At 28.5% G+C, this 12,409-nt stretch overlaps 2 protein-coding genes across 2 annotated transcripts in view; one reads left to right on the plus strand and one right to left on the minus strand.

Annotated features, from left to right (window-relative positions):
• The window catches only part of tyn (trynity), an 85,181-nt gene extending 81,849 nt beyond the window's left edge, over window positions 1-3,332 (plus strand). Inside the window, exons 10-16 of the mRNA XM_014437167.2 lie at window positions 233-408; window positions 782-915; window positions 995-1,134; window positions 1,220-1,301; window positions 1,613-1,757; window positions 1,880-2,075; window positions 2,203-3,332. Of these exons, the coding sequence (XP_014292653.1) occupies window positions 233-408; window positions 782-915; window positions 995-1,134; window positions 1,220-1,301; window positions 1,613-1,757; window positions 1,880-2,075; window positions 2,203-2,354 (1,025 nt within the window). The 3' untranslated portion in view covers window positions 2,355-3,332. The remainder of the gene's footprint in view (window positions 1-232; window positions 409-781; window positions 916-994; window positions 1,135-1,219; window positions 1,302-1,612; window positions 1,758-1,879; window positions 2,076-2,202) is intronic.
• A 2,664-nt stretch (window positions 3,333-5,996) lies between these two features.
• Rrp4 (exosome complex component Rrp4) overlaps window positions 5,997-12,409 on the minus strand; it is a 7,643-nt gene continuing 1,230 nt past the window's right edge. The window contains exons 3-6 of the mRNA XM_014436827.3: window positions 12,198-12,332; window positions 10,406-10,582; window positions 8,416-8,544; window positions 5,997-6,215 (exon numbers count right to left, since the gene is read on the minus strand). Coding sequence (XP_014292313.1) covers window positions 6,138-6,215; window positions 8,416-8,544; window positions 10,406-10,582; window positions 12,198-12,332 — 519 coding nt within the window. The 3' untranslated portion in view covers window positions 5,997-6,137. The remainder of the gene's footprint in view (window positions 6,216-8,415; window positions 8,545-10,405; window positions 10,583-12,197; window positions 12,333-12,409) is intronic.

The following is a 12,409-nucleotide window of genomic DNA, read 5'->3' on the forward strand; positions in this document are numbered from 1 at the left end:
TAGTAATGAAAAGTAGTTAAAAGTCAATGAATTTATTTGAGTATATAGACACTAAAATCATCACAAATAAATTATGATTCTATATAAAACAATTTTTAAATTTTTATTAATACAAATATAATAGTTCAGAAGTGACCTCTACCAAATCAAGAGGCTATTTACACTTATATGTTATGCTTTTTTCTAAAGCTTATATCATTCAAAAATTTAATATTGTTTTTTTTTTCTTCAGTATCTGTCAATTGCAAGGACACAAGAATCGCAGTTCAAGTGAGAACAAACAAACCATTCAATGGTAGAATTTATGCACTCGGAAGATCCGAAACATGTAATATTGATGTAATAAACAGTGATCTCTTCAGGCTGGACCTCACAATGAGCGGACAAGACTGCAATACCCAGTCTGTGGTATGAATCATATTCACTAACTATTTTATTTGATTTGTTATTAATTCTCACTATAAAAAAAATTTCAAATATCATTAAATTTTATAACCAAACAATGTACTTTTTAGGTATTAGTTTGTTTTATGTATAATCCAACGAAAATAGGACCTTTTTTTTAATAAGATTAGTTAAAACTATAATTAAATGCTCACTTTGTTGTTTTAGAATGTTTTTATGAGTAAATTTGTAATAAGTTAAACTTAAAAAGTCTGTTCAAAAAGAAGATAAAAACTTTTATCTCACTTATAAACTTTCTATATCACACAATAAAAATAATTTAATTCCATAAACAAACTAAAGATGTAAAATTGATTTCATATCATAATCTTTTCAGACTGGTGTATATACCAACACGGTAGTTTTACAACACCACAGTGTAGTAATGACAAAGGCTGATAAAATATACAAAGTTAAATGTACATATGACATGTCATCAAAGAACATTACTTTTGGAATGATGCCTATTAGGTATGCCATTTATCATTACAATAATTGACAGATTATTTACTTTAAATTGATGTTTCTAATTACGTAAAAATAATTTCAGGGATCCAGAAATGATCAGCATCACTTCTGCCCCAGAAGCACCAGCTCCAAGGATTAGGATACTCGATACTAGAACAAGGGAGGTTGAAACTGTTAAAATTGGAGACAAGCTTACATTCCGAATTGAAATACCCGAAGACAGTAAGCAGTATTTAAATTATTTACAACATAACTATGTGGGTTGGTTTATATATTAATTGAATTTTTTATATTTCTTTAATTTCAGCACCTTATGGCATCTTTGCAAGAAGCTGTGTTGCTATGGCTAAAGATTCCAAGAGCACTTTCCACATTATTGACGATGAAGGGTAGGAATAATTTATCCCTTTTTTTTACATACATTACCCAACTGATGAATAATGTACATTTAATTAAGATAGAAATTATATTAAAAGAGAGTTATTTAATTTAAGAATTTGATATTGTAGCAATGTTTTTTATTCCAACAAACTACTAAGATTAACCAAGGAAAAAACATTAGTTTGTTTAAATAAAATAAATAACTTGAATTAAGTTGATCATATATAAAAAATTATGTAGTAATTTATAGTATCATTAGTCTTTATATGTTAGCTATAGTCTATAAAACTTTTTCCTAACAATTAACAATAACTTTCAGATGTCCTGTTGATCCCAATATCTTCCCAGGATTTACTCCAGATGGCAATGCACTACAAACTGTTTATGAGGCATTTAGATTCACCGAATCATATGGTGTGATTTTTCAATGTAATGTCAAATACTGCTTGGGTCCTTGCGAACCTGTGAGTACATTACTATTCGCCTTTTCTTTTTCTCATGATTGAATCTTAACACTAATAATTATAAAACTCTATGCATTCAGAATCTATATATTTTATGAAATTGACAAAAACCATTATTCTAGGCTGTTTGTGAATGGGGAAGAGAATCAGTAGAGTCGTGGGGAAGGCGGAAGAGATCGTTGGCTCCTTCAAATGAAACAGATAATTTGGAGGAGGACATGACCTTAAGCCAAGAAATACTTGTATTGGATTTTGGTGATGAAAAACAATCACAATATCTGAAAAATAATGAAGCTCTGTTCTCTGAATTTGGAAAAGGTAATTCATCATAGATAAATAAAATCTCAATTATAAGACTAATTTCAATACACTCTCTTTGCCTTAAAGAAAAATGAAAAGTATGAATAAATGTCATATTTTTAATTCAATACTTTTTCCGTTTCAGATAAAACTGTGACTATTGTAGAACCTTGTCCAACAAAGACATCCATCTTTGCCCTCGGCGTCACTTGTGCATTACTGGTCCTAATATACGTTGCAACAATTTTCAGTTACTACATGAAGAAATGGATGACACCTAGAAAAATGCTAGCCTAATCGTAATGCACTGGTGCCTGACCTTAATGACAAACTTGGATTACATCTCAAGTTGTAAACTGAAAATAAGCTTTACAACAAATGTAAAGATGAATTAATTTTTGCAATGAAGATGCGACACTTAACCCACCTTGTTAGTTTTAGCTTTCTTATTTATACTTCTGAATGTACTAAAACATTATTTATTTCAAGTGTTTCCTCTTCATTGTAAAAATAATGAAAACTAATTGTAATTATTAAGTGTTCTATTTCTAAGTGACAAAGTTATTTTTATAAAATGTGTTTTGTCGAGAAATATCTTAGGAAAAAATGACAGAAATGGTTGTGTGCCATGGGCAAAAAAGAGAGAAATATTTCAAGAATGTTTGTTAACAATTAAACTTGATAAGCAGCCCATGTGATGTCCTACAGCTATTTGTATATCTTTGTTGCTGTTCTCTCGACTTTGTTTTTTATTTATTATTTTTCAGAAGTGTTAATGAAATATATCCTTCTATTTCTCACCAAATGTTAACCCCTAATTCATTAAAAAAATATGTGTGGTTGATACAATTAGGGATAAATGACTGTAAATAATAATTTTCTAATTAATATTTAAGACTAAATGAAGAGAAAAAAAGCTCTAGGTTCACATACGGGTGTTCCCAACGGTGTCTAGAAACATTAATTGGCACCGCAGCGGGACTGGTGAAGGGGATCCTACATGCATTTACAGCTATCTGCTCCGATCCGATTGATCCAAAAATCTAGTCCCTTCAATTAACCTCACCCTGTCCTCATTTAGTAAAATTGTTAAATCCCTTTACCATGCAGTATATTTTCGGAGAGTAGGAGTTTCTGTATATGCCTCAGTTTGTAAAGCATGCAAGATTATGTAAATATTTTTTGTATTTTTAATTTAAAATAACGAGTGAACAGTAATGATAAGAAACCCCTTATTTATAATGCTCCTCTAGAAAATAAATGATTTGAAACTTAGTTTTATGTTTATTTCTACCCACTTTCCACCAACAAAAATGTATTTATTGAATTTTTAATTTATAATTATAATAAAAACCCAATAAACTTCTGGCTCCTAGAGTTCATAATACAGCTTATTCTCCTAAAAGTATAGATTGTATGCTTTTTGAAATGAGGTGCCAAAAACTTATGAATAAGTAAAACAAACTCAATAATTATACAGTTTATCAACAAAAAAATATATATAAGTTAGGACAGTTATAAATTTACTCTAATTATAATCATAAACTGTATTGGTCTTTAATTATGTATAATTTCACCATGGAAATCTTTTTCTTGGAACTCTTCATATTCTTTAAAACTGAAATAACCACCACCATCAATAAATTATCATTAAAAACTAAAATTGGTTAATATAGGAGAATAAGAGGTACTCAAAAATAGGGAATAACAATTAATTCCTGAAAATTTCTTTTTTACCTTAACAGACAATACATCTTCAAACCAAAATTTGAAGAATAACTATATTGAGTCTCACATCTTAGTAGGATATAAAGATCAAGAAAATGCATTTTGAATTTAAGTTGATAAATAATATTGCAAACAAATAATTTGACTGGGCTAAATTTTGTTAAGATTATTACTGAAATAACTTGCATTTATAGATATTATATTACTTTGAAAAAAAAAACTATCTATCCTCTATATACTTCACCCATAACAGAACTACTAAAGTAAATTAATAACAAATGAGTAGCCATAGCATAATTCCGTAAAGATGTAGAATACTGTTAATTTTAATAAGCAGTTCTAACTGCTACAGTTAATTTTGAATAACAGTCACCAATAAAAAGTTTACACTTTACAAATTATGCAGTTACATTTTATTATTAAAAGTTGGAATATCTCAAAAAGAATCAATTTGTATTTGTTAAAAAAATATATTTTAAAAATTAAAGAATGAAATAATCTCATGTAATTCATAAGTACAATATGAGTAATTTATTTCCCAAAATCAATCAAATTCATATGATTTAAACTTACTTTCCAAAAAAGGAACCTAACACATGACAAGCACAGACGTCCATCTGTATTTTTAAATTGTAAATTTTTTACACCTCATCAAATAAATTTCATTTTTAAATTGGTTTTTTTAAGATTTGAAAATGTTTACTTTTGTAATATAAATTTTGAACAACGAAGATAATGATCATGTCATAGGTTCAAATGTCATATTATTTGTAAAATACTTGTAGATCATGATCTTCTATTTGTGAATCCACAGACAAGATTTACGAAGTGATTTGGAAAATAGAGTCCCTAGCACTCTATCAGAAATTAGACAAAATTTATGAAAAAATAACATTCTTAATAGCCACTCCTTTGGTAAACAACCTTTATAATCTGATAGAGATCATTCCCTACGTGATATTACGAACTACAAAAATTCACCTGAAACCACAACATACTCCTTTAGTGAAAGGCATACTTTATGGTTTTTCTAATAAAAACCGTATGAGTTAAAATATACAAGCATCAGATTTCGTAAACAACCCATAAGACTTTAAATTATTTAGTATGGTCTGTTAATAATCCAAAGTTCTATTTTTAGACCAGTGTAAGTTCTGACAATTGTCATGATTATGGAAACACGAAAACATTTATTTTATCCTTTAGTTTATTGCCAAATTCTTTCATGTTATATAATTCCGTAAGTATTACTGCTAACAATGAAAAATTAATAACTATTTCAAGAAAACAAAATTTAAGCTACTCTAGAGATAATGTTTTGAAAATTCAGCAATTAAGAGCTGTCAAACTTTTTGAATGAGGATTAAACCAAGCTGATATTAAAGACCATTTTATTCAAGATTAGTATGATAAGGTTAATAAAAATTGTTAGAGCCGCTTTTGGAAAAATCTAAGATAAAAAGAGGCACTTCTGATAAGTCAATTTGAACAAAATTATTGCTGTAACATCCCAAATATATTTCCACCTTAAATATGTAATTTCAGTTTCCTCCAAGTTTTCATTTTGGAATTAGTTCACCTCCATTCACACAGACACACCATTTTGCGAGACTTAGTTATTTGGACTCAGAAGACCAAACAACTGGGATTTCCATTGAGAAGCTAGATTCAATTTTTTTTATGATTGCAATATATCTCCTTACCATAAATTTCATATTTATAGGTAAGTGAAAGTAAAATATTTCCTTTTTAACTTTTATTACAGTAATGAATATCAAACATAAAACTATGTCTCTGGCTTTTCATTTTCTATCTGAATATCCAAAAGTTTAAACCTAAAAATGAACTGGCTATTATGCTGGTAAGCAGTCTCTAACTTTTTTAACAGCTATTTCAATAATTAATTAAATGCAGTTAAATAATAAACCATTATTTTAAACTGGAAGTAACAGTTGAAACCATTGGTCAGATAAATGATACCCAAGTCATAAGCATTAGAAATTGGACAGAGGCTACCAAGCAGAGAGAAAGATGGCTAATCTTGTTCACCAAGGGTCATATAGACCTTAAAATGTGTCAGTACCCACAATAACAATACACAAAATTAATAATTTTAATTAGAAGAGACTAAAAAACTTAATATGGATAGGGAGGAGTGAAGGAGAATAAATCGTTCATTACTAAGCACAACTTAATAAAAGTACAAAATAATTTAATAAAAAAACAAGACTAAATATCATATATTTACAATTATTTTACAAAAATATTAAGTTCCACTTTTATGAAATAAAATCTTAAGTACAATTAATATTTAAAATAAGAAATATGTACACATCCTGAACACTGCCTTGTTCAACAATTTAACCCCATCATATGTTGTGTGAGCATAACGATTTCCAATTTAACTTCTGGTTTTAATAATTCTTTTACCTATAACATAAGAAAATAATAGTCAATTTAAAAACAAACATTGTTTCAACCTAGTTTTGTATTCTAAAAATGTTCCTTTTATTCAATTTAAAATTATGTAATGAAAAGAGTTTTCAAATTTCAACTTAAACTTCATTATATAGTATTTATTACTTTAACAAAATACTTAACTTTATTGATCAGTGCAAGTAGTGATGCAAGAATCCCATTAAAACATCATACAGTAAATTTCATTGAAAAATAATGAAATCTATCAGATAACTTCATTTCATCAGATCAAACACATGAATATCAACAAATCTCAGAACGAAACATGATGTTCATATTACATATATCTGAACCCAGTTGAAAACAATTTAACTCATTTTAATACAACAGTATTTTTTTTTTTTTCAATTTTTAAGTTATACAATAGTTCAACCACATTGTTCTAAACATGTATGAATAGTTAACAGAAGTTGGACCCCTAACGTTCTTGATATGTTGTTTGGGTTAGTTTAATGTACAAAAATCCATGTTTATTAATTAATCCTACCACTGCCATCTTAAAAAACTGCTTTTTTTTTTTACTTTTCCTTATTTTTTCCAAATGTATCAGTCTGACAGAAAATATACAGACTTTTTAGAGTAATTTAAATTATCCAGATTATAAGACCAATATGAAACTTACAGGTGTAATAGAACTCTTTTAATTTTAAGATTTTTCTAAAAAAAAAAAAGTTAAAATTTTAAGTTGATTAATGCTCAGGATCAAATAAATGATTAGTATGACATAATAAAATTTATAATACGGGTAAATCACTGAAATGTAAAATAAAATTGGTTTGGCCAAGTACTATAGTCTAAGAGTCAAAGTTTTAAGAAAAAGTAAATTGTTCTAATTCAATTTAAGATTATATGATACATTTTCAGACTTCTGTTAATTATATATATTATTGAATGAATAAACATTATAAATAAATGATACCGCACAATGGTAAATATGTATCTAAATTTATTTTTATCAATCCACATGTATTACAAAGCATTTAGGTCAAAATATCAGGCTAACTGATAAGAACGCCTTATTTAACAACTGAGACCAGTATGATGTCACAGCTAGCAGATCTCTTTACCTACATCTATAAACCAGACCTAGTTGCCAAAGATTTATTTCATGTAATAATTATCTGATGCAATATCACATCACTCAATTTTTTTTTATTTTATTTTTATACCAGATCGGCCTGGTGGGCCTTACATGGTTAATATAACTTATATTATATATATATTTTTAAGGCACTTTTTTTCTTTTGTATGTGGGGCCGTTTTTCTTGATTGATCTACACTCAATCGACCTAATAACGCCATATAATATTCACTATCAATAGTTTTATCTTTCTCAAGATAGTCGATAAACAAAATTCCATGCCCCTCCCAAAATACATATGCCATAATCTTGCCAACCAACTTGGAGTGTTTAGTCAGCAGCCCAAATTTTCATGTAAAATTGTAAAGACACTACCTTCTGATATCTTCAAGATGTCACCTATCTCACACAACTTCATTTTATGGTCTTTTAAAACTATTTTTGTTATTTGTTAACTGTGTTTAAATTCAGCATACCAGTCAATAATAATATAATTATTATAATAAATAATACAGTCATCAATTGATTTCTCTGGTGCAGAGTCCCCTTAATACTTACCAAGCCACTGTTTGGCTTCAACAGTATTTTTCTCTATCGAAAAACAGTGTTTAATCTATACACAAAATTCGTTTCTATCCATTGTCTTGAAAATTATGAAACTGGGGTCATTAAAACGACAGTAATCTCTCGACTAACGATCAGAATTCCATAAAATTTTGAAAGATACTGTTTGAAGGTTAGTACTATCCAGAAATCATGTGGGTCTGTCAATAATGTTGCCATTTATGTGTCAGACCAGGGACTTATTGAGTGATGGGTTAATCAAGTGATAAGAGGAATTAGATAACTTGGATTTTTCAATATTATACCACACCAGACAACATAACAAAAAAGTGAAGACATCTTAATTTTTGTAATTATTCATGAATTTTTGGAAAAATTGGACTGAACCATAGGGAGAGATTAAAAAACGTAACAAGCACAGATAGACATTCTTTCGTTACTATTCCACAGTAAACAAAGAAAATGATAATTTTCATCAATATCTCTTGGAATTATTAATTTACTTACACTAAATTTGCTAGCTACTTCAAAAGCTGCAACCAGGCTTGTATCATAAACCATCATCCTACTTTCAGCCAGAGCATTTATACAGCACTGCATTCTTGCAATAGCTTCCCTTTCTCGAGGTTCAACTCTCTGAAATCAGATAAATACAAATCATCAACTGTGTGTGCATATAACAAAATAATTCATGACTAACCACCATAAATATATAATTATATATTAACAAGATTTAAATTTTTATATATAACATAATTATTTATTTACAAGAGTACAAACAATGCATCATGAAAATTACTTGTCTACCAAATGGATAAATGCAATGAGAATAATTACTTCATAAAAATGAAACATGGTGCACAACCTATTACTGCGGAACCTAAATGAAACAAACATCAATATATAAATTTTTTAAATCCCATTGAACCAGCCATTGCATTAAATTAAAATGAGGAGCTTCTGATCAAAATGTACTATGTTCATTTTCTGACAAAATTCATTTTGGACTGAAACAGTGTGTTATTTCGGCCAAGAAATCTAAATTAGAAATGAATGGAATATGGTCCGGGTGCAGTCAAAAAAACTCAAATAATATATGGGTATACTATTTGAGTTATTTTGACCGCACCCGGACCATATTCCATTCATTAATACACATGGTCAATCAACAATCTTCCACTAAATTAGAAATGTTTGCGATGATGGCTGATGTTATTAATAATATGATTAGTTAGTAATAATATGTTATATGACTCGCATGGTAGTGACAGCTGACAAAGAGAAACAGGGCACATTTATAAGTTGATTTTATGAGAAGATAGGTATGTTAAGATGGGCTGTTATTACTTCACTAGGATTTTATTATTGACCTCACAACTTAATAATTTAGGTTAATTTGACTGGAAGAATTATGTAATACCTAATAAGGTGAAGTGAAAAATTCTTAAATAATAACTTTCTTTAATTTATCCATTAAAAAGTTTCAGGGCAATCGCCCCCATCATCGGTACTCATTTTCTTTAATTTCAAATTTTATAAATTAATCTAATCTCCTTGTTAAGTTTTATTCATAAAAAATCGTAATAATCATTATTGCTGTCAATATAAAAATATTAAGTGCATATTTAAGATAAGGAGAAAGTTTTCAAACAAACATTATTTATTAGTTTATATACAATCTTTTTGCTTTCTTGAGACTGGTTATTATTGTTTAAATAAAATCAATTTTATTGAAATTAAAGTCTCAAAACATTCTTTATTTTCTTAAAAGTCCAACACTTCAGCTAATGTGGCCATCCTCAAGGACAATCTAAAAACCAATATACACTCACATAGAATATTTAAAAAAATTTTTGCAGGCTATTCAGCCCTGCTCACTAGTTTCAGTCAAAATTACCCTACTTTGTCACTATTTCATTAATATAAAAACTTTTAAATATAATCAATTTAACTCTATTACACCTTAGTATCATAACAATACTTGTAATCTCTATGATAGATATTTTTAAATATGAACATGAATAATGTTTATTCTATTTGAATAGTCTATATTGGTTTTTAAGATCGTCCTTGAGGATGGCTAAATTGGCTGAAACATTAAGACTTTTAAGAAAATAAAGAATTTTTTGAGATTTTAATTCAGATAGAATTAATTTTATTTAAACAATTATTGGTACTTTCACTCCAATCAAGGTCATCCTGATTAATTACACAAAATAAGACAGTAAATTCTATGTACATATTTCAATTAAGATGATTTAATTATTTCTCATACCATACGTATTAACCATTTTAATTAGATTCAATTCTATACAATCCATGATATAATCCTTTATAAAACCTTTTTTTTTTCAAAAACCATTGGGATTAGTAACACTAAGGTTCCACTGTATAAGTTTAGAAAACAGGTAGGCTATCCAAAACCAAAAACTATACCCCCAATGAGAAATTAAAAAGTTAAATTACAAGTTAGGAAATTGAAAATTAAAACACAAACCAATTCCAAGTTTCTGGCAAAACCTCCAGCACCTTCTTCAGTAGACTTTGGAGTAGGGTACAACCAAATATAACCATTTGTACCAATTATCAAACTAATGCCACAAATTGTGTGGAAGTGTGTTTTAGAGCGCTTAATTAAAGGAGAAGGTACGGTAACAAGTACACCTTGAGATAACTGAAAAATGAACAAATAGGTTAAACTATTTCATATAAACAATGAATACTAAAATTATATATTAATCTAAAGTTTTCAACAATAGATTTATGCAAAATCAAATAAAAAACCATTAAAGAGCACTCAACAAAAAAATTATTAAAAAACATTTAAGAGTACTACAAATTAAATAAAAAGAAAAAGAACATATCAAAATAATAAACATATGTTGCACCTAAAACTTACAAAATATACAATTATGAACAAGGAAAAAATTATTTCAAAATTTTATCAATAAAATCCAAATAGAATAAATATAAGTAATAAAACTAAAATATTTTTAATACTATCACAACTTCCCCTTCAACACTTCTAAAACAGTTTGATCACTACTAATAAAGAGGTCTCAAAAAAATATTATAATCACAAAATTTAACGAAACAATTTTTTAACCATAAAATACTTCTTTATGATCTAATCTCACTGTTGCTAGCAATAAAAATGGCAACAAATCAGACCTTAATCATTAACGAAGGCTCCTGAGTACCAAAACTGAAAATATGTCAATTCGGTAAAATGTAAGAAGCTTTCTTCTTATCCATAAGAAGTTTGAAGTAATGTAAGTTATATCTACAGGCCGCATTTTCATGCAATTGCATCTTTAGTTACCTAGTTCCAAATTCCGGAAAACTTTTACATAACATAATTACATTCAAATAATATTTATTCTATATTAATAATAGTACGTTTTGGGGTTTTCCCACAATTTTGCACGGTTTGAGTTTTTTCCCCACAAAATTGTACTGTTTACTCTTTATGGGCTGATTTGCTCAGAGTTCATTGATACATGGGTGGTTGGCATTATTTTACTGCACAAAAATCCTACTTAAGTTAAAACTTTTTTTAGAGGGAGCTTTTCAAATGTTCTAGAGGAAAAACTAAAGCCACACCATATGTACCCACCGTTCAATATAACATGGTAGCACTACCAACTAAAAAAAATAAAACAAAGGTTAACTGAAAATACTGCATCATTTAAAAATAGTTTATTTTTCTCTTTCTTCTGCATCTTCCCTTAAATGGCCAGGTCAGAGATTAAAATGAAGAAGTACATGGTTCTCCAGGTCCTCCAGGTTTCCATAGAGCTTTCTCAGCACCTCAGTTGGAGAGGGTCACATCAGTTTCCTTTGCTCGGAAAAAAGCTTGCATGTTTGGAGAATGTATTTTGCTCACCTAGTCTACACTCACAAAGAGGTCTAGAGCCAATATGAAACTTTCAGAAAAGGTGGGCTCCGAGACGGTTGTGTGCAACAGTTCCTGTATCAGCAAATTTATCTGAGATCTACAATTTTCTGAGAATACTGTGTTCCAAATATGGTTGCTGATGCAGAATAGCCACTAATTTCTGATTATGTAATAAGTTTATTGATCATTTTGTACTATTAATTAGTAATGTCACATATTCAGTCCAGACTTTTTTGGCATTGTGAGAGAATAGAAGACTGCATTAAAAGAATAACAGAACCCAGGATAAAAAAAATTGTAGCAACATCACTTTCGCTCAATACCGATAATATACAAAGCTACACTATTGTACAAATTCAACAACTCAAGATAAATTAAACATAATAAGTACCTTTCCATATTTTAAGTTTCTCGTGTGTAATGATAAGGTACCTTCAGAAAAAACATTTTGCACTTCAGCACTAATGAGATCCCCTTCAGATAAATATTGCCTCATCATACGTTCATCTTCTACTGACCTCCTCCTCTATAAACAAATAAATTATAAACTAAAATACTTGGTTAATATAAATTTTACTCCACAGTTATGTTATATTATATATA

Source organism: Halyomorpha halys, unplaced genomic scaffold, assembly GCF_000696795.3.
Source record: "Halyomorpha halys isolate HHAL.00 unplaced genomic scaffold, Hhal_1.1 Scaffold51.1, whole genome shotgun sequence".
NCBI lineage: Eukaryota > Metazoa > Arthropoda > Insecta > Hemiptera > Pentatomidae > Halyomorpha > Halyomorpha halys.